The 23,326-nt window shown below is 38.8% G+C and overlaps 2 protein-coding genes across 3 annotated transcripts in view; one reads left to right on the top strand and one right to left on the bottom strand.

Annotated features, from left to right (window-relative positions):
• The window catches only part of CFAP210 (cilia and flagella associated protein 210), a 97,736-nt gene that overhangs the window by 34,197 nt on the left and 40,213 nt on the right, over positions 1-23,326 (bottom strand). The gene's annotated exons all lie outside the window — the stretch shown is intronic.
• On the top strand, positions 33-7,295 carry PHOSPHO2 (phosphatase, orphan 2). Of its 2 annotated transcripts, none has more exons than XM_081242623.1 (4): positions 33-246; positions 889-922; positions 3,011-3,185; positions 5,585-7,295. In XM_081242623.1, the coding sequence occupies exon 4, from the start codon at positions 5,611-5,613 to the stop codon at positions 6,334-6,336; it is 726 nt and encodes a 241-aa protein (XP_081098749.1). In that variant the 5' UTR covers positions 33-246; positions 889-922; positions 3,011-3,185; positions 5,585-5,610; the 3' UTR covers positions 6,337-7,295. The 2 variants fall into 2 exon arrangements, with proteins under 2 accessions (XP_081098749.1, XP_081098748.1); XM_081242622.1 differs by having other exon boundaries at positions 33-431.

The following is a 23,326-nucleotide window of genomic DNA, read 5'->3' as shown; positions in this document are numbered from 1 at the left end:
CAAGTTTTAGCCAAACCGCGAAGTTGCTTAGCAACGACGCCGGAAGTGACAACAGTCGTCGCCGAGGAACGAAGAACGCACCGCTGTGGGCTGTGGTGCCGGAGAAGGGAGGCTGCGCCTGCGCAGGAAGTCAAGGCCAGGCGTGCGAGTGGGGCGGTCCTCCCCCGCAGGCGTCCGGAGTGGGCCGGAGGACAGAGCCCTCAGAAGCGGCGCCGAGGCCAGAACGGCTGCGGGTCTCTGGCCTGGGTCAGTGACGAGCCCTGGGACCCGGCTGGGCCCGGCCTGGTGCTCCCATCGGCATCCAACGTGAACCTCTCGGGGAACGACACCCGACTAGGTCCCTGCCCCTGGTTTCGGGATGTACCCGGCAGGTGTGCGGGAGAGCGAGGCCTGGGCTTGGCGTGTGTGACTCACAGACCTCGCGGGGGAAGGTGAACGGCAAAGCCCTCTTCCCTCAACTATAGAAACTCAGGGATTAATTGACAGAAAATCTGTTTTTAAATACTTTGGTTTCTAACGCATGATCTGGGCTAGATGGGGCTTAGTTTTCTTTTTCTTTTTTTAAATCGCAATGTTAAAACTTGGATTATAACATCCATGTTAGGGCCTTTAAGATATCTTTAATTGCTCGGTAAATACAGTATAGTAAATTGAATGTATTTGGAGGACCAATCAGACCTCTAAGGACACAAAACCCTGTTAAGAGTGAATATGGGCTACGTTTCAAAAGATCCTTTTCTAACACGTCGAGGTACAAATGATTACATTACAAGGTAGTTGGCTATGACACATACACATTAGGCATCAAACTGGAGTTGCTCAATATGAAAGGAGGTAAGATTTTTAATCACTGAAGTTCTAACACATAGTTGTACTGTTTTTCTTCAGGTTTTCTATCAGATGATCCATCGTAATAATGCTGGTAAGTATGAAAGGATTAATAAAATAATTGTTGGCAGAAATATAGTTTTTGCACATACAACATTGGTGTTTTTTTGGAATCATAGTTTTAAAAATGTTGGGCTTCCCTGGTGACACAGTGGTTGAGAGTCCGCCTGCCGATGCGGGGGACACGGGTTCGTGCCCCGGTCCGGGAGGATCCCACATGCCGCGGAGCGGCTGGGCCCGTGAGCCATGGCCGCTGAGCCTGCGCGTCCAGAGCCTGTGCCCCGCAACGGGAGAGGCCACAACAGTGAGAGGCCCGCGTACCGCAAAAAAAAAAAAAAAAAAAAAAAGTCAAGACCTGGGAAGAGTCAGAGATTTTACCCTACTTGCATGCTAACAACTTAGGCTGCCACCGTTCTGTAGAAGATGCAGACCCCTAGAACAGTGATGAATTACAGCAGTAGCAGTAGCCAGAATATCAGTAATTTTTCCCCAGTTGCCACAGGATGATGCAAAGAGTTCCAGAAGTCACCTGCACATGGAGTGTGTTGCATTACAGGACAGGAACTCTGAGCTTAGGGCATCCAGATCTTTACTATAATGGACAATAAGCATGCCTTTCAAGACTGTTCACTATACATACATTTTTTAAAATAAATTTATTTATTTTTTTACTTATTTATTTTTGGCTGCGTTGGGTCCTCGTTGCTGTGCGCGGGCGTTCTCTAGTTGCAGTGAGCTGGGCTACTCTTCTTTGTGGGGCGTGGGCTTCTCATTGTGGTGGCTTCTTTTGCTGTGGAGCACGGGCTCTAGGTGTGCGGGCTTCAGTAGTTGTGGCACGTGGGCTCAGTAGTTGTGGCTCACGGGCTCTAGAGCACAGGCTCTGTAGTTGTGGCACATGGGCTTAGCTGCTCCACAGCATGTGGGATCTTCTTAGGACCAGGGCTGGAACCTGTGTCCCCTGCACTGGCAGGCGGATTCTTAACCACTGCGCCACCAGGGAAGCCCTTATATATTTTTTTGAGACAATAGTCCAGAGCAAAGGCCAGTGAGTACCTTGCTTGTAAGATATGCAGAGCCACTAGAGACCCATGGAGATTACCTCCTAACAAAAATTCTGTGGAATTTTAACTAAATTGGTTACAAAAATTATTGAATCTTATAATATTTGGTGTCAGTAATTTGCCAGTTTGGCGTAGTGTTCAGGCATCATTTGACTTACAACACTTGGTTCTAACTCTAATCCATGGATCTTTACAGCCAAGTGTATCTAGAATTAGTTATTTACCCTCTATGGCCACCACTTATTTTTTTTTCTTTGTTGTGAAATTAAGAAGGTAGCATATGCACTTTGATCTGAAACAGAGCTTAAATTATTCCAGGGAAAATATTTTATTACAAAATCAGTGTAGGAAAAGAATGCACTGCAATTGATGCTACCACTGTATACAGACATTTCTTTTTTAAAAACAAAAATGAGATTATACTGTAAACACTGTTTTGTGACTTGTTTGTTTAATTTGAACATCTTAACCTTTTACTCACTAAATAAATGGTCTGTTATATGGCTATCATGTACATATCTTATTTAAGCAATCCCCTATTCTTGGATGTCTATGTAGTTTCTAGTTTTCATTATTGTAAAAAAGCACATAGGCTATTGTTAGACCCTGGAAACATTGCAGACATACAAAATATATACTTTTCATGCTTCCGGAGAGAACAGTTAATAACTGCTTCTGGTATTTTAACAAACTGATTTCAAAATAGATTCACTTTCACTAAATCTTTCTACACATCCTTAATTTTTGGAGACATTTTTATTTCAAGTACAGCACTAAATCTTTGAAAGTTTATTGACAACAGAATGTGGTATTTGTCTATTATTTAATAAGTAAAAAGAAAAACTGGAATCTGGAAATCTTAACATAATCAGCCTAACACCTGTGATTTTATCCCCTGGATAAGAGCTTATATTCACATAACATTCCCTGTTTTGTATTTAAGGTTTTTGTTTAAACAAAATTTTATTCCTCCCATTGCCATAGGTGCTTTTCTGATGTAAGAGAAAACGTATTAGAAAATGTAAATTTTTAAATATCTTAAATACTTTTATTAATTTTAGGAGTTAAGAAGTCTCCATTCCTTTGCTTGGAACCAGAAGACTTTTTCCCCTGCATATAGAGTAGAAGTAATGTTGGTTAGAAACTGGCTGGTGTTTAAAACTGAAGATTGTCATGACTGTTTAACCTAATCTCCATGCTGAAGTAAGATTAATTGTCTTGGAAATACTAAATTGGGTAAGTATTTTAAATAAAGGTTTATGTTGAGTGGTGGGAAAAACTAATGGAAAAAGATCTGAAATTAAGAAAAGTACACTTGTAGATAGAAATTAATAGTCAACAGTGGAACTAAGTTAACAGTTGGAACTTTGTTAACTTCAGGCTTATGATACATCTTATTTGGAGGTTAATAGTGAAGGAATTTTAGTAACTTGTGGCTGATTAAGTCTAGGCTTGAAACACTTTTCAACCAACAATGAGTTACATTTGAAAAAAATTTTTTAAATTATGTATAAATTCAGAATGCCTAAAAAGCATTTTAATTTAAAATGTGCTTAGGTGCATTACCAATGTGATTGTCAACTGCACTTTATTGCTATTTATTACATTGTTTCTGTGGGAAAGTGATTTCTGCACTTAAATCTCTGGAAGGCAATTAGGGACACCTGGATTAGACATTTAGAGATTCATGGATCCAGGGTATCAGAATACTCTGTACCATCTAAATTCATACAACAGGAGATACGTCCTCTAGGTTAGTTATTCTCCAGATATTCTAAATTGAGAGGCAAAAAATACTTACTCTTATATGAGTCGTGAGCTCATTCTCAGTTTCACCTACTGGATATCTATCATTATAAACCAGAGAATACATGTAGATAAATGCCATGTTTTCTTTTTTTTTTTTTTTTTTGGCTGCATCAATTGGGTCTTATGTGCAGCACTCGGGATCTTCATTGCGGCATGTGGGCTCCTCGTTGTGGCGCACAGGCTCTCTAGTTGTGGTGCACAGGCTCCAGAGTGCTTGGGCTCTATAGTTTGCGGCACATGCATTCTCTAGTTGTGGCCCCCGTGCTCAGCAGTTGCAGTGCGTGGGCTTAGTTGCCCCGTAGCATGTGGGACCTTAGTTCCCCGACCAGGGATCGAACCTGCATCCCCTGCATTGGAAGGTGGATTCTTAACCACTGGACCACCAGGGAAGTCCCCCATGTTTTCTATTTTTAATTGATCTCTTCTTTTTCTTATTGGTGGGGTTCTTCACTTTTCATTTTAGGATTTCTTGCTAAAACTTCAGAATGGTTGTAAAGTAGATCACAGATGGTTAGTGTGTACTTCGAGATTAATGAATGTTTTCATGTTATTAAACATCTTTTCATCAAAATGACCTACTTAATATTTTATTTTTAAACTGATTAATAGTCGTTATTCTATTTCTTAGGCACTAGAGTGTATTACTAAAGCATGAACTTTGGAGTCAGGCAGACCTGAGTCCAAATTCTAGCTCTGCCATTTAACTAATACTTAACCAACTTAATTAATACTTAAGCTCCAGTTATATATCTTTAAGATGAGGATAATAATAATTCCTACTAAATGGGTTTATGACAGATCATGAGATTGTAAGGTTCTTAGTCCAGTATCTGGCATATAGTGATATCTATAAAAATATCAGTTACTCTTTAAAAAAAGATTTTTTTTTGTTTACAGACACTAATTGTAGCTTTTCCTGGGAATTCTGTATAATTATCTTTTTTACATGATAATTTTCATTTATACCATCTGTTGATTCATTCCTTTTCTCTTGAGATTTAAGTTAATGATCTTCATTATCTATTAATGAAAACAGAGACTTGAGTAATTGTCATATCAAAAGCAGTGTGATTATTCACATATATCCAGATTATTTGGTACTCCAGAGCTAAACTATCTAGAGAAAATATAAATAAATATGAAAATTGTTAACAAAAGGTACTTCTAGTGTGGAAGAATTTAACTGACCTCCAGTTCAAGTAATTTGTTTAGACTTTCAAGTACAACATCAAGCAACCATTTGGTCATAACATTGACAATGATGATTTCAAGCTAAAAACCTTTTTTAAAAAATTATTTAAATTTTGCAAGGTTTCACATTATGTTAAATTTGGTCAGAGTTTGGTTAGTTCACAGAGAATATGTATTGTACATGACCTATTATTTAAAATGAGGCTCATTGTAAACATTTTAAACTAATAAGTTTGTGATTGATAATTTTAAAACAATAAGAATGACTAGCCTACATTTTTTTCTGTCTTATAGCTTTTCTAAAAGTATAAGGGAATAATTGTTTCATTACTTCTCTCATTGGATTGCTCTCTAGTTTAATTCTGAGTGCTCAAAGAATCACCCCCTCAGGAACACAATAATACCCTGAGTATCCTTTTTATATGTTCTGTTTTCCATTCATTTAACATACTCAAATATGAACTTTGCTTCTTAGGAAAAAGTGCTTAAATGGTAGTCTTAGAATGCTTAGTCATTTTAACTTGTTTATATTCACCCTTTGTTTCAGCAGATTAAGAGTAATTTTGTTAAATAGATACTATAGCTAGATTTGTAGAACCGAGTATGTTTAGGGAATAATATTTCTTCTTTTCCAGGGTAACCCAAATCTGTTTCTGGAACCATGAAAATTTTGTTGGTTTTTGACTTTGACAATACAATCATAGATGATAATAGCGACACCTGGATTGTACAGTGTGCTCCAGAGAAAAAGCTTCCTATTGAACTACAAGATTCTTATGAAAAAGGATTTTGGACAGAATTTATGGGCAGAGTCTTTAAGTATTTGGGAGATAAAGGTGTAAGAGAAGATGAAATGAAAAGAGCAATGATATCAATGCCTTTCACTCCAGGGATGGTGGAACTTCTAAACTTTATAAGAAAGAACAAGGATAAATTTGACTGCATCATTATTTCAGATTCAAATTCAGTCTTCATAGATTGGATTTTAGAAGCTACCAATGTTCGTGACGTGTTTGATAAAGTCTTTACAAATCCAGCAGCTTTTGATAGCGATGGTCATCTCACTGTGGAAAATTATCATGCTCATTCTTGCACTAGGTGCCCCCCAAATCTTTGCAAAAATGTAGTTTTGGTAGAATTTGTAGGTAAACAGTTACAACGAGGAGTGAATTATACACGAATTGTTTATATAGGTGATGGCGGAAACGATGTCTGTCCAGTAACCTTTTTAAAGAAGAATGATGTTGCCATGCCACGGAAAGGATATACTTTACAGAAAACTCTTTCTAGGATGTCTCAAAATCTTGAGCCTATGGAGTCTTCTGTTGTATCTTGGTCTTCAGGTGTTGAAATAATTTCTCATTTACAATTTCTAATAAAGGAGTAATATGCCAGTAATTGAAATGTGTATCAGTTAAGACTAAATACAGCAGCATAAAACTAAAACCCCAAATAACAGTGGCTTTAAAAAAAGAAAAAAAGTTTTCCCTCTCACTTAGAAGAATTTCAGAGTTAAGTATCTCAAAGTTTCTGTGTTGCTCTACCAACCTCAGCACTTGACTTCCAACTTATGATCCAAGATTGCTGTTCAAGCTCCTTCCCTCACATCAACTTTCTGGCCAGCAAGGAGGACAGTGAGAGAGAAGGTTGCATCCTCATTTAAATTTCACTGGCCAATACTTAGTCACGATGCTCCTTCCTAACTGTAAGGAAGGATGAAAAATATAGCTTTTATTTCAGATGGTCATATGCCTGGGAAAAATGGAAAAAAGTAGAGTACAAAACTGAGGTAAGTGCAACTAGTGGACTCTACCAAAGATGGTTAATAGGTATATTATATTTTTAAATTTATTCCCAGAGAGAATAGTCTTACATTTTACTTTCTTTGGTATTTATTTCCAAAGTATGTCTAGCAGTTACAGATCTTCAAAATAAGCCTAATGCTTAGTTCACGTAAGAATACACTATTTCCAAATCAGTTAATTTTAGAGATAGGGATGCAGTATCTATTGCCCAAGTGTTCATTAATTTCACACTTTCCTTTTGAAATGAAATACAAATTACTGTTCTTCAAGTATTTTAAATTTATATCATTATTACAGACTGTAACTCCAGAATGCTGATTTAATCAGTATGTTTTTTCCGTTTGGCAATGAAATATTGAGTGATACAATATATAGTTTGTAGGAATACTCAACATTTAAGAAACTGTTTCATTTAGGGATATTAGCAAGATATCAGCTGACCTAGAAAGTTGTACAGTACTGTGTTAATTTCTAGGCTCACATGTTTTAGGCATAAATATCCCTTATGTAATAACGTTAGGATTTTCTTTTCCATATAGAAAGCTCCAGAAATAAAAATGTTCAATGTAATTTTATGGGAAAAAAATTGGTACTCTATTTTTTTCCAGGTTGAAAAAGTAAACTTTGTTTTGCTTTAAATTAATAGGTTAGATTATGTTTTTTTTAATTTTTAAATTTTATTTTATTTATGAAACACTTACTCTTATAGATTGTTGTTGTTGTTTTGTGGTACGCGGGCCTCTCACTGTTGTGGCCGCGCAGGCTCAGCGGCCATGGCCCACGGGCCCAGCCGCCCCACGGCATGCGGGATCCTCCCGGACCGATCGGCAGGCGGACTCCCAACCACTGCGCCACCAGGGAAGCCCTACTCTTATAGATTGTGATTTCTCTACAAGTTGAGGCCAGTAACAACTTATAAATTATGCAAGTAAAAAAATAATAATAATAAGACTTTCATTTTTAGTAGTTGTAGATCAAGTAATTTGGACCAGATTTTCTACAGAGTACATCGGGAAAAGCTGATAGCTGAACAAAATTTTTAAAATATCTGCTTAAATACATGAGAGAGCTGACAATAATTGTCGGCTAAGGAAGCACAGAAACTTAGGTAGGGGAGCTGCTTTTCCCTGAAAGGGTTGGCCAATTCTGTAAGTGGTATCTGACATACTGAGTGGCTATCTTGACAGTCTTAATGGGACCCAGGTGAAGAGGTATTGGAGTATGAGGCCTGCAGTGATAAACCCTTCCCCTTACTTTGAATAAGGATGCCAAAAGGCTGCCTATCATGAGTAAGAGTGATTCAGAAGTAAACAGGCCTTCAAAGGGCTGGCAGCTCACCTTTGAATACTCTCAATCCCTGAAATTGGACTGAAGTTATCTAAGGTTTTTAGAACTCCCAGGTGCTTGACTAAAGCAAATCTGAACTCTCTTAGAGGAAGTTAATATCCTTAGTATGGTGGGCAGACTCTAAGCTAACCCCCCATGATCCCTATAAGCTCGTATTCTCTGTGTGTGTGTGTGGGGGGGTGTATGTGTGGAGAAGGTGATCTAGGACTTGCTTCTAATTAATGCAATACCACAAAGATGATGGGATGTATCATTTATGTGTATATGATTATATTACATCAGATCCTTATGCCCATCTTGTTAGGGAACTCTCTCCCTTGCTAATTTTAAAGAAGCAAGCTGCCATGTTGTGAACTGGCCTTCAGAGAGGGCCACATGGCAAGCAACTGAGGGTGGTCTCTAGCTAAAAGTAAGAAGTAGGTCCTTGGTCCAACAGTCTGCAGGGAACTGAATACTGCAACCATGTGAGTTTGGAAGTGTATCCTTTCATAGTGGAACCTCAGCTGAGATCACAGCTCAGGCTGACACCTTGATTTAGCCTTGTAAGACCCTGAAACAGAGGCCCTTTGAGCTGTGCTTGGACTCTTAACCCACGGAGCCTATGAGATAATAAATGTGTGTTGTTTGAAGATGCTAAGTTGGTGGTAAAACTGTTAGCAGCAATAGAAAATTAATGCAATAGGCCTCAAAATCTAAACAGTTTTGTAAGTACATTGTAAAGCACATAGTAAAAAGTAGCTACACCAAGAGATATAAATGAACACCAGCAGAAGTTTTTATTTAAATAGATGTGCATGACCTCCAAGTATTGGAGTTTATGGACACAAACTAATGAGAATTTTGGCAAAGAGCTGAAAATTACATAAACAATATGGAAATACTAGAACTGAAAAATAACATGACTGAAATTAGAATCTTAATGGATGGATTTGACAATAAAACAGGCATAGCCGAAGAGAGTTAGTGAATAAACACAAGTTAGAAGAAAATATCCAGAATAATGCAGAGAGAGACAAAACAATGAAAATACAGAAGAGAACTTAAGACATAGAAGATATAGCAAGATCTAACATAGGAAATTGGTATCCCAGAAAGAGAGGAGAAAGAAAATGAAACAAGCAATATTTTAACAGATAATGAGAACATTACAAAATTGCCGAAATATATCAAACCACAGATTCAAGAGCTCTCATGAACCCCAAACAGGAAAATAAAATGAAAACCACATGAAATCACATTCTTGTAAAACTGCCAATAACCAATGATGGAAAAAGCATCAGATAGCTACGGGGGAAAAAAAGATGACATTGAAAGGAGCAACAATTAAACTAACAGCTGATATTATTTTTTTCTAAAATGTTTGATAGAATTCAAGGACGCCATCTAAGCCTGGAGTTTTCTTTGCTGGCAGGTTTTAACTACTAGTTTGATTTCTTTTGTAGATTATAGGTAAAGGTTGTATAGTTTCCTTGAGTAAGCTTTGGTAGTTTGTGACTGTATTTGTTATCTCTTGCTGCATAGTAAGTTACCTGAGAATTTAACAGCTTAAAACTAAGCATTCATTATCTCACAGTTTCTGTGGCTCAGGAATTCAGGAGCCCTTAACTGGATTGTTCTGGCTCAGGATCTCTAATAGGGCAAGATGTCAGCTAGGGTTCTAGTCATACGAAAGCTTGACTAGAGCTGAAGGCTCTGCTTGCAAGGTGGCTGACTCACATGGCTTTTGGCAGACCTCAGTTCCTCACTGATTGCTATCAGGAATCTCAATTTACTGCTGATTGCTGGCAGGAGGCCTCAATTTCCAACCACATGGGTATCTCTAGAGAGTTGCTTGAATGTCCTGAAGACAGGTTTCCTGCCAAGTGACCAATCCAAGAGAGAGGGCAAAGAGGAAACCACGATGCCTTAGTGACCTAGTCTCAGAAATCAAACACCATCCATTCCTCTATATTCTATTTGTATTCTAAAACAGAATACAGGGACTTCCCTGGTGGTCCAGTGGTTAAGACTTTGCCTTCCAATGCAGGGGGTGCGGGTTCGATCCCCAGTTGGGTAGCTAAGATCCCACATGGCTCGCAGCCAAAAAACCAAAACATAAAACAGAAGCAATATTATAACAAATTCAATAAAGACTTTAAAAATAGTCCCCATAAAAAAAAATCTTAAAAAAACCCAACAGTACAAAGGCCCACACTCAAAGGGAGGGGAATTAGGCTCTACCTTTCAGTGGAGGTACTTTTAAACCACCATGGTGTCTCTCAAGGACTTTGTCCATTTCATGTAAGTTGTGAAATTTATGGGCATAAAGTTTTTCATAATACTCTCGTATTAATCCTTTAATTTGCAGTCAACACATGGATATCTACTGTCTAGATTTTACCATTAGCATTTTACTCTGGGGACTTCCCTGGTGGTCCAGTGGTTAAGAATCTGCCTTCCAATGCAGGGGACGCAGGTTTGATCCCTGGTCAGGCAACTAAGATCCCACATGCTGCGGCGCAACTAAGCCTGCATGCTCTACAGCCGACGCTCTGCAACTACCAAGCCCTCGCACTCTGGAGCCCGCATGCTGCAACTAAGACCCAACGCAGCCAAATAGATAAATAAATATTTTTTTAAAACCCAAAGAACATTTTACTCTGCTTGTTTTATCACATACCTGTCCATTCCTCTATCTATCCATCTTTTTTTCTTCTTCTGCCTTTTTAACATAAGCATTGTTTGTCCCCTTTCCTTCTTTGTTCCCCAATGTATAAAACCATGTGCTTCTCTGGCTCTGATTGGAACTCAGTTATCCTCAAGCTCTATGTGAACTCTGGGAATTATTTGATTTATAGTTCTTGGGATCATTCTCTGCCCAGACTTATAGTGTTTCACCCTGTGCATGTGTCTTAGTATCCAACCATAGACTCATGGGGACAACCCCTCTTACAGATTTCTGAAACTCTTTCTCCATTTAGCTCTGTCCTCTCTGGTAGTCTGTCCTACAAAAAGCCAATTGTGCCTCCCCAAACTTATCTCCATCTCCTCAACTCAGTGAGACTACCATGGTCCACTTGGGATTCTCCCTCCCTGCACCTCAGGCTGGAAAATGTCTCCAGGCAGAAATGCAGGCAATTATAGGGCTCACCTCATCTGTTTCCCTTCTCTCGGGGATCACATTCCTGCACTGCCTGTTGTCCAGTGCCTGAAAACTGCTATTTCATATATTTTGTCCAATTTTCTTATTGTTTACAGTGGAATGGTTAGTCCAGTCCCAGTTCCTCCAGGAACAGAAATTGTAGTATCTCATTTTTCATTCCTAATGTAACATGGTGATTAAAAGCTCTGCTCTAGATTAAAAGACCTGAATTTGAATTCTAGCCCTGGATTGGGTAAATTACTAGCCTCTCAACACCTCAAGTTTCTTTTTTTTTCAATTTTCTTTATTTATCTGGCTGCACCAGGTCTTAGATGTGGAACTTGGGATCTTCGCTGCGGCATGTGGGATCTTTAGTTGCAACATGCAACCACTGCAATACAGGCACCAACCAATCAGAACAGAAGCACCAAACAAGAATGGATTCTGGCCACAGACATAACAGTTCCTGTGTCTGAATAGCAGCCCTGTACTTGTCATATATGCCAGCACCTCACACACATACGACGCACTCAGTGTTAGTTCACTGAAGTCCAACTTTTAGTCTGTTCTGTTTCTTTTTAAATGTCTGGACATGTCCTTTGCTCATTTATCTATAGAGTCTTGTGTTCTGCTTATCTGTTTTCCTGAGTACTTCATATATGGAAGATACAAACATGTTGGCATTAAATTGTGTTAATCTTTTCTAAATCTTATGTTTTATTATTTCTAGATAATCTGGTCTTAATCTTTATTTTAAAATATAAACATACCTAAATTTAATATGTGCCTTATTGTCTCATTAGATTATGTTAGAGTTAATGAAACAAATATATTGATACACACTAGGCTTTTTACAGTAAAATGTAAGATTCTTGTTCTCTAAAATTTTTCCTTTGAAAACAAAAGAATCTCTGTGTTCCCCTCATAGCTAAGCAAATTCTTTGCGACCAGTTTTACTATGCTGCACTGTGAACTTATAAAATAGAGATGCTAGAGTTAAAAATGGGAATTGAAGAAGACTATTGAAGAGAGAGGTAGAAGAACCTCCTGTTCTTCACACGAGATTCTAGGATAGCTGTGGTAGGCAGAATTCTAAAATGGTCCCTTGAGATTTCCCACACCCTTGTGTACATGCCAAGCATAATCCCCAGTACTGTGAATTTGATGTATTTTACTACCATGATTAGGTTATGTTTTATGGCACAATTGACTTTAAAATAGATTGTCCGGTGGACCTGACCTAAACACACGAGCCCTTTAAAAGCAGAGCGTTTTCCTGGCTGGTAGCGGAAAAGGAAGTCAGTGATTCAAAGCCCAAGAAAGATTCAACATGCCATGGCTGGTTTAAAGATGGAAGAAGGCATATAGTAAGGAATGCTGACAGCCTCTGGAGCTGAGAGCAGCCCCTGGCTGACAGCCAGCAAAGAAACAGGGACCACAATCCTACAATTAACTACAAGGAAACGAATTCTACCACCAACCATTTGAGTTTGGAAGAGGACTGTGAGCCCCAGATGAGAAACACAGCCCAGGCTGGCACCTTGATTTCAGCCTGGTGAGACCCTGAGCAGAGAACCCACTCACACCATGCCCAGATTTCTGACCTACAGATATTTGTGACAATGTTCTTGTGTTGTTTTAAACTGCTATTTGTAGTAATTTGTTACATAGCAATAAAAAACTAACACAAAAGCTAATCTCAAGGAATTGCCTAATTTTTATACACATACCTATCTTGTAATTATGTTTGGCAGTTCATACTCTAAAGTAATGAATCGCTTTTTATTCTTCTGACTAGACACTGAACATCGTGATGTATGAAGAGATGCTTATGAAAATGTCTCTGCCTTTGAGAGTTTCGAGGATGACTTAATTTTTTCTGCTAATCCATTTTCTAATTTTGTATAATATGACTGTACTTTTTTTAAAAGAAAAACAAATGTAAAGAAATCAAGACCTCCTGAGAGATAGAGTGCACCCTACAACCACCTACCAGTGAATGGACCAGAGCTGAGCTGCTCAGAGAGGACTGACTACGCATAATTTGAGAGACCCAGAACACAGTGAAAATGAGGCACCTCTTGTTCAAAGATTATTAAGAATTTCAAGACAGCAAAGCATTAAACCAAGAGTGGGGCCTTCTGGATGCACAGGTCACACATGAAGCCAGATCTGTGCCCAGACCTTCTCCAGCAACTTCCAGGTAAAAGCTTTACCAAGAACTGCTTACAGTCCAAAGGCCCCAGTGCTTCTTCACTGCTTGGGTAACATTTGCAAACTGATTGCTCATAATGTCACCATACACCAAATCCTTTCAGAATTTTCTCCAAGGGTGTTTGTATATATGTATGTGTGTGTGTGTCTGTGTATATATGCATATAGGTGTATATGTATATATATGTGCTTTTTTAACATCTTTATTGGAGTATAATTGCTTTACAATAGGGTGTTAGTTTCTGCTTTATAACAAAGTGAATCAGTTATACATATACATATGTTCCCATATCTCTTCCCTCTTGCGTCTCCCTCCCTCCCACCCTCCCTATCCCACCCCTCTAGGTGGTCACAAAGCACTGAGCTGATCTCCCTGTGCTGTGCGGCTGCTTCCCACTAGCTATCTATTTTACGTTTGGTAGTGTATATATGTCCATGCCACTCTCTCACGTTGTCACAGCTTACCCTTCCCCCTCCCCATATCCTCAAGTCCATTCTCTATTAGGTCTGTGTCTTTATTCCTGTCTTACCCCTAGGTTCTTCATGACATTTTTTTTCTTAGATTCCATATATATGTGTTAGCATATGGTATTTGTCTTTCTCTTTCTGACTTACTTCACTCTGTATGACAGACTCTAGGTACATATGACCCAGCAATCCCACTACTGGGCATATACCCTGAGAAAACCATAATTCAAAAAGAGTCATGTACCAGAATGTTCATTGCAGCTCTATTTACAATAGCCAGGAGATGGAAACAACCTAAGTGTCCATCATCGGGTATATGTGCTCTTTGACATAGACGGATTATTCTTATAATTGTTATGTTGCTTTTGCCACTTAAAACTGTAAGTATTTACCTGTATTAATAAATACTGTTTAAGGTTAAAATCTTAAATCTAAATTCACATTTTTTGCAATTTAAATGGAATGAAGAGGTAAAAAATTGATAGAATTGTAAAGAGAAAGGAAGAAAGGGAGGGAGGGAGAGAGGAAAGATCCCTGTCCTTTAAGGAACTCCTATAGTAAAATAAGAGGACAATACTGAAGTGTGACATGGTTCCTATATTAGGAAGGGATAAGCATTACTACATACATAATTTAAGTATAAACTCATTTTATCTTAAAATATCTTTCAAAATAGGAATATTTCTCCATTTTTTTTTTTTTTTTTTTTTTTTTTTTGTGGTAGGCGGGCCTCTCACTGTTGTGGCCTCTCCCCTTGCAGAGCACAGGCTCCGGACGCGCAGGCTCAGCAGCCATGGCTCACGGGCCCAGCCGCTCTGCGGCATGTGGGATCTTCCCAGACCGGGGCACGAACCCGTGTCCCCTGCATCGGCAGGCGGACTCTCAACCACTGCGCCACCAGGGAAGCCCTCCAATTTTTTTATATAAGAAAACAAGCTTGATGAGGTCACAGAACTAAGTAATAAAAGAATTCTTCAAAACTAGGTGTTTTGAAGAATCAGCTATACATATACATATATCCCCATATCTCTTCCCTCTTGCATCTCCCTCCCACCCTCCCTATCCCAGCCCTCTAGGTCATCGCAAAGCACCGAGCTGATCTCCCTGTGCTATGCTGCTGCTGCTTCCCACTAGCTATCTGTTTTACATTTGGTAGTGTATATATGTTCATGCCACTCTCTCACTTTGCCCCAGATTACCACCCACCCCCGCCCGTGTCCTCAAGTCCATTCTCTATTTCTACGTCTTTATTCCTGCCTTGCCACTAGGTTCATCAGTACCATTTTTTTTTTTAGATCCCATATATATGTGTTAGCATATGGTATTTGTTTTTCTCTTTCTGACTGACCTCACTCTGTATGACAGACTCTAGGTCCATCCACCTCACTACAAATAACTCAATTTCGTTAATTTTTATGGCTGAGTAATATTCCATTGTATATATGTGCCACATCTTCTTTATCCATTCATCTGTCGATGGACACTTAGGTTGCTTCCATGTCCTGGCTATTGTAAATAGTGCTGCAATGAACATTGTGGTACATCACTCTTTTTGAATTATGGTTTTCTCAGGGTATATGCCCAGTAGTGGGATTGCTGGGTCATATGGTAGTTCTATTTTTAGTTTTTTAAGGAAACTCCATACTGTTCTCCATAGTGGTTGTATCAATTTACATTCCCACAGTAGTTCTGTTAATAGTGTGATAATGGGACTGGAATTTATAGCCACTTTCTGCCCCTATTATGAGATATGCTTTTTTTTTTCCCAGAAGATTAGAGAGAGAGTCCTCTACTGACCTAATAACCTCACAGTACATCTTTAGATGAGACCAGTTGTAGGGAATATATAAATAATAATTAATTGCCTTAACTCTTTTACCTTATACCCTATCATTTTGTGCTCCCTGATGGGTTTCTTTTTTCAGGTGGACAATGTGATAGTTCTGTTGTAGAGAGATTTTTTGATGTGCTCTATAAGGGCTTATGGAATAATATATTCTGGGCCAAAAACTAAATCTATCTTACTTATGTCATACAAACTGATGTCTGTGTGATGATAGTTCATATGGAAACAAAATATTAATGTAAATGTTTCCTAACAGAAATTCTTAGAAACTCCCATTGTTTATGAAAGATGTTACTTAGTAAAAAATTAGTTTGTCTTTTATATTCAAAAATAAATTTTCAGTTGTATGTCTAAACAACTAGTAAAAAATATTTTCAATTAAACTACCATTTGCCGCATAGGATTTTATAATCAGTGCAAACTGGAAAACTTGCTCCTTCACATTTTTTTCTACTACTTTACAGTCATATTCAGGATTTTGTTACATGTCAGAATCTCAACTGTTCTCACAGCTTGGTCCATGCAATATTTTGTTATCCTCGGTTAAATATGAGAGTACGTTCTTTCAGGGATTTATTAACAGGTTTAAATTCAGAAAAAATATCCTATTGCACAATTTGGGGGGATAAAAATACTAGAGTAAACAAATATTTTGAGGGTCTACTATGTGCAAGAAGACAAATCCAAACAAAACAAAAACTTGTGGAAGTATAAGTGTAGGACTATGTCTTACAAACAATGTTGTCCTTCAAAGCATTTACAAATGCTTTTAAAGAGGTGGGACATATACATATGTAATTCATAATTCCCAAGTAAGATTCATAAAGCATATTAGTAGTCAGTATAAACAAAAAGTACTTAAGTCAAGGAAGGACTAGATGACCATATAGTATTGTACTGTGTACTCAGTCAGTTGATTAATTGTCATATAAGAGAAGCTTTATGAAAGAGGTAGATTGCGATCTATACCTTAAGGGATGGAAAGGATTTGGAAAAATGGAAAGGACTTGATAGAGCTTCCCAGATGAAGGGAATAATGTGAGCCAAGATGGGGGTGAGCACAGCGTCTTCTTGAGATAGTGATGATGTGGCTGGCCTGATGAAGTTAAGGGTTTAAACTGGGGAGTAGTGGAATCAAGCTTTGTAAGTAGGATTTGGCCAAGTTATGGACGGGTTTGAAAACTAATCAATGGAATTTGAATTTCTTCCAGGTACCTCTTAGGAGCAAGTAAAGGGAAGTGATGTCAAGAAAATGCTGTTTGGGGAGGATGAAAGCTAGTTTACAGCTTGGGAGGAACGGGGAGAGACTGACACAGAGAAATCTTTCAGTAAGCCAAGTGAGAAGTGATAAAGACCCAATAAGCGTGCTGTCAGAGAGAATGAAAAGGAAGGGATAGATAAACCGGATGCTTTGAATTTGAAAATGAAAAAAAGCACAAAACTTTTAGATCATGTGGTACAGGAGGGCAGTGTCTGCAGATTAAGTCATTTATATAATTTCTTAGAGAACTATGAGCCCTGAGCAAGTTTGTAAAGAAAATTCTGAAAGTCTTACTTTTTTTTAAAATTAATTAATTTATTTTATTTTTTTTGGCTGCGTTGAGTCTTCGTTGCTGCACGCAGGTTTTCTCCAGTTGCAGTGAGTGGGGGCTACTCTTCATCGCAGTGCGCGGGCTTCTCATTGCAGTGGAGCACGGGCTCTAGGCGTGTGGGCTCAGTAGTTGTGGCTCACAGGCTCTAGAGCACAGGCTCAATAGTTGTGGTACACGGGCTTAGTTGCTCCATGGCATGTGGGATCTTCCTGGACCAGGGATTGAACCCGTGTCCCCTGCATTGACAGGCGGATTCTTAACCACTGCACCACCAGGGAAGCTCCTGAAAGTCTTACTTTTAATCTATTCATAGTTTCACTGGTATAAAAAAATATTTATTGAGTACCTGTTATGTGGCAGACACTGTTCTAGGAATACCAGAATGAACTGGGGATATACCATGATCAAAACACAAAATCACTGCTTTCATGGAGTTTACATTCTAGTGGGAGAAACCTCACAATGAACTGGAAAAATATGCAAACTATATGATATTATAGATGGTAATAAGGATTATGAATTAAAGCAGGGAAGGGGAATTGGGAATAACAGGTAGGGTATGGAGATAAATTTAAGTAGGTTGATAAAAGAAGGCCTTGTTGGGAAGTTGATATTGAGCAAAAACCCAGTGGAGGTGAGCAATCGGGTCAAGTGGCAGTATGGGGAAAAGAGCAGTGCAGGCAAAAGGAATAGCTAGCAGTAAGGCCCTGAGGCGGTGCCATTCCTGGCGAGGGCAGAAGCAGGGCTGGAGGTGGGGTGTGGAGGCCACTGTGAGTACTTTGGCTTTTACTGAATGGGACAGGGAGTCGTTGGAGAATTTTAATCTCTTACTTAGGTAAGAGTATCAGTCTGTCTTGGTTGATTTGAGCCAATGCTCTTACTTTTGTTCTTTTTCTAGCCAGAAGAATTGGGTTTCTTCTTTTTTTTTTTTTTTGTAATTGAAAAAGGTCCTAGTTTATTATCTTCTGCCTTGTATTACTTTTATCTGGAATTTGGCTGTAACACTGGCACCCAAAAACATATTCTCAGTAAACGGCTATCCTTTAAATGACCCTCCCCCAAAGAGTAGTAAGCTAGTTCCTACTTTGAGAATAAACTAGTGGTCTTTCATATGTTTTTTGAACAAGTACCCCAAGAGTAACATACATACTCACTTCCACATTTTCAGATTGATATTGAAAACTTTTCATTATAAGTTTAAACATTTGCCAAGGTTGTAATTTCTAGAGTATTGTAAATAATGACTTTTTAGTAGGCTTTAAAATAACTCATTAAAATCTATTTAGTAAAAGCTAACTATAGTAATTTGAAACCTTCCATCATTCATTTAAAAATGCATAAACAAGTTGTTCTTTAACAGTGGGAAATTTTTATCTTATTCTTTTTTTTCTTGAACTCATATTTCCATTCCACTTCTCCCAGAGAGTGTTGTCCTACTGAAAATACAGACAGTCCTCACATAAAAATGTGCAAAATCACCCTGCAAAACAATCTTAATAATCAGTAGGAACAATTGTGATTGTCCTGTGACCTTTAAATTTTTTGTCAGAACGTTAAAAACTGTCTTACTGCCAGTTATAAATGTATAGGAAAATGAAAAAGAGTAAGACCAATATTTACTTAGTACACTGCAATTAGAAACATTGGAAATGAAAGTATTTTATTTTTCTGTAAAAAACTTATTAAGAGTAAACAGTTTTCACCATCTTCTTTTTGTCCTGTAACTTACAATACAGAGTGATCATCTTCCTATGACTTAGTGAATTGTCATACTTCTAAGTTTGGATCAGTTTCCAACATTTTATCCTTTGCATTTAAAAAATTATTTATTTATTTATTTATTTATGGCTGCATTGGGTGTTCGCTGCTGCATGCGGGCTTTCTCTAGTTGCGGTGAACGGAGGCTACTCTTCATTGCAGTGCGAGGGCTTCATTGTGGTGGCTCCTCTCGTTGCGGAGCACAGGCTCTAGGCACATGGGCTTCAGTAGTTGTGGATCGCAGGCTCTGGAGTGCAGGCTCAGTAGTTGTGGCGCATGGGCTTAGTTGCTCCACGGCATGTGGGATCTTCCCGGACCAGGGCTTGAACCCGTGTCCCCTGCATTGGCAGGCAGATTCTTAACCACTGCGCCACCAGGGAAGTCCTCCAAGAGTTCTTCTAAAATGAAATTTTTTTGCCAGTATTACTTCTTCTAGGACACCATTATCCGCTTTGTCAACAACCACTGTCCTCTTTAAGTCACAAAGTTCACCTGCACCAAGGTCAGCTGGCTGCAGATCTAGAGTCTCTTCGCTGGTGGCACTGTCAACATTCCCATGCTCATCTATTTCTTCTAGAACTTCATTCTGTTCAACTCAAATTCCACTTTTGGCATTATCACTTTTAATTCTTTGCTACATTTTCATTTTTGTTGGCCAATGCCCTCTCTCACTCATCTATTTTTGTAAAATACTATGTAGATTTATCACTGGAAGACAGGAGGTAAGACAACCACAAGCTTTGTTGTCTGAATGTGAACTGAATAACAGATGCACAGTGACCAATCACCAAGGACTTTGAAAGAAGAGACATGATGGGTCACTGACCTTGATGCTCATCTGTTATTTATGTAGTGATTTGTGGACTGAAGAGCTAGAGGGCAAAATTTCTATTTTATGCAATTATTCACAGTTAATATACCATAGTAATTGAAATCTGAACTCTTTTTGAAGGATTGGTGTTATTTAACAAAATGGTGATAACTGAAATTCATGCATATTGGAAACATTCAAAGAAAGGATTGTCTATGTATTTTTATACTTGAAAATCTTTTATTAGTGACCTCTTAAGCTTCTCTGCAACAAAAATGTACATAAATTAGAATTTTAACTGTTTTATGTCCTTGATTCTTAAGTAGTAAAAAAATTCTGAGCTGATTAACATTACAATTATTACTATAATTGACCAAACAACATACATATGTTTAAATCAAAAGTAAAAATTTATCAAAAATTATTTCAGTCTGATGAATTGGGCTATTTTCCTTTCATTGAGACCATATATCTTTGGCCGAGTATTGTTTTCTGCTGGCATGAGACAGAGTTTAGGATCAGTCATATTCCTGTTTTTCATTTCTATAGATATAATCCCTGAGAAAATGTGTTCACATAGACAACTAGATGGGAATGAGAGGAATTTTATTATAGCAGTGCCACTCATTTTGTGGATTCTTTCCAAGTTATTTGTCAAAAATGCTCTTTAACTTTTGTTGAAAACAAGGACTTGGAAACATTCTGACTTGTGAAAGCACTTGTTACCCAGTCATCAGAATGTTTTCTTTATTTTCCCGGAAGCATACCAAAAAGGCTTTGCCAAGACATAGCAACTCCAAGGCAGCCACATATACCTACCTGTGCTGGTTGTATACTGTACAACTCCTGAGACAGTGTTCACATGACACTCTACTTGAATGGAATGAGCTGGAATTATGCAGTGCATAACTTACACAGCTGTATGTGGTGGTCTTATAAATTATACCTATTTTTTTTTACTTAACACCAACTTGTTCTATCCAGTACGTTAAATGAAGTACACAAAATTTTCTGTATATACTGGCACATTTACATATATTGATAATGTTTATCACAATTAGCGTACCGAACATTTAATGACATAGCAATACTTAGTGGAAAGATGTATTAATAAGGTAAAAACAACAAATAAAATTGTTATTTTTAGAAACCAAGTTTTTCGAAAAGCTCAGTATGATGTCAAAAGGACTCCAACTCCATGCCAAGCTCAGTATCTGCCAAGAGTCTTTATGTCTCATCTCCACGGTGGCTCTCTATTTTCCTAAGACTTGGATTCACAGATGGCACACTTGTTTTCTTGAACAGTGTCATTAATTTATTTAACTTATGAATGCTAATTACATGTTTCTGAGTACATCGAATCTATTAGCATTTGCAGTGGTCTTTTTGATAAAGCATGTGGTAAAGAGGAACTGCTCCTGCCCATACCCTTCAGGACCTGCTCTTTTCTTGGCAGGCTGAAGCAGTCTAATGCATACTGATATGCACTTTTTGGGGTCTTTTTTTTTTGAGATATAATTGACATATAGCCCGTATACACTTTTAAGCAATAATTCACAACCAGGGAACATCAGGCAATGGAAGCCGAAGTATGAACTGGGCTCTGCAGCAATCTGAAATAACAGAACAAATGACAATATAGTGAATTCTGTTATTCGAGAATCATTTATTACATGCTGTTATGATTCTAGAAGCCCCTCCTCTGAGTTAGGTAGAACCTATATTTACTATACATCAAACTTAGCACCATAGCCACAAACAGCCATTGCCACACTTCAATGACAACCATGGAAAGAATGCCCCATCTTCAGTCAATCGCACTTGTGTCCTTGAATGACAACACCAACAATAATATCACTATCCATGAAGGACAAAGTGTCTGTAATTACAGTTAACTACAAAGTGCATAATTTTTGAAGAAATGGTAATATGATATTAATTTCCAAATTGAGGTTGTAATGGAGAATTAAGTATAAATATCCTTTCATTATAATAGTTAACATTTATATACCACATCCTAAGTGCTTTCACTGTCATAATTTTATCTTTCCAATATCCTTATGTTAGTTGAGAAAGTACAGAGAACGGAGGCCATTTATTCAGATCTTGCTATAGCAAGAGAGTCAGGACCATCATTTGCCTTTGATAGAAGCTCAGAGGCAGACAGGGGAGTGGGAAAGCTTTATAAAAGTGGAAAAAGGGGGAAGGTCTCAGGTATACGTTGGAGGTTGTTGGCCTGGGAAAGCTGGAGTCCAGCTACTAGAATCAGAGAGTATTTTATTTGATTGGTATGGGGAGCATATTTGGCTTTCTCTGACTGGTCCCAAGTTGAAAGTAGGGGTAAAAATAGGGAAGTTGGGGCTTCCCTGGTGGCGCAGTGGTTGAGAGCCTGCCTAGCTGATGCAGGGGACACGGGTTCGTGCCCCGCTCCGGGAAGATCCCACATGGCCCGTGAGCCATGGCCGCTGAGCCTGCGCGTCCGGAGCCTGTGCTCCGCAACGGGAGAGGCCACAGCAGTGCGAGGCCCTCGTACCGCAAAAAAAAAAAAAAAAAAAAAAAGAAACAGGGAAGTTGGCAGTCATTGACCACCTCCTTACTGTTCTGGTCCAATTGCTGCAGAAGTTGTGGTTTGGCTTCCTGGACTTATTATGTGGTTCAGAGTTCTTTTGTCATATACAGTCTGGCCATTGTCTGTTTGTATATTGTCTCTCAGACCATATTCTGAGAAACACACTGGGCCTCTGGTGTTCCTTTCATCCTGGTCTCCTTCCTCCCTTAAGCTGGCTAGACTATAAACTCCGCGCGAGCTATGGACCATCTTTCACCACGCTATTACCAGTGCCTAGGCACTCAATAAAATCTTGTAAATGAATGCATGGTAAATGAAAATATTTGATATTGCCTTTTGTAGGAACAAGAACATGAACTTTGTGGTGTAGCATATGTACATCTTGATTGGACTGGCTGCCACCAGGAAGAAAGGCTGGAGGCTGCTCCTTCCAGCTACTCTGTTCTAAATACTGTAACCTGAATCCTTGGCCCTGGCAGCTCTCAGTTTTTCTCAAAGCTCCAAGTTAACCCACAGTGTACACATCAGGCCCAGGGGCTTCCCCAGCACTCCTCCAGAGTGCTCTGCTTGGGGCGGGATGGAGTTCGCGGGAAAGCGGCAACTACTTCTAGCATTTTGAAGGCAACCTGAACCCCAGACCTTTAAGTTTGCTGCATTCTCTCCAACCCCGACCTCCAATTCCACTCCACCATTAGGGCCTGGGCTGGGGAGAGCTACTGAAAGAGGGAAAAGGGGGCCCGCCAGCCCCTATATATGGTCCTAATTCAGGACTTAGAGCGTTTGTCTAGAGAGAAAACGCTCAGCAGTGTCTGTGCGTGGGGTGGGGATGGGGGACAGGTCCCGAGA

The sequence above is a fragment of the Mesoplodon bidens genome, assembly GCF_964165515.1.
Source record: "Mesoplodon bidens genome assembly, chromosome: 8".
NCBI lineage: Eukaryota > Metazoa > Chordata > Mammalia > Artiodactyla > Ziphiidae > Mesoplodon > Mesoplodon bidens.
The sequence above is the reverse complement of the archived record's forward strand: the minus strand, read 5'-3'. Positions and strand labels throughout refer to the sequence as shown.

Excerpts from the sequence above, each read along its gene's own strand:
- PHOSPHO2 (XM_081242623.1), top strand. The coding sequence starts at position 5,611 with ATGAAAATTTTGTTGGTTTTTGACTTTGACAATACAATCATAGATGAT.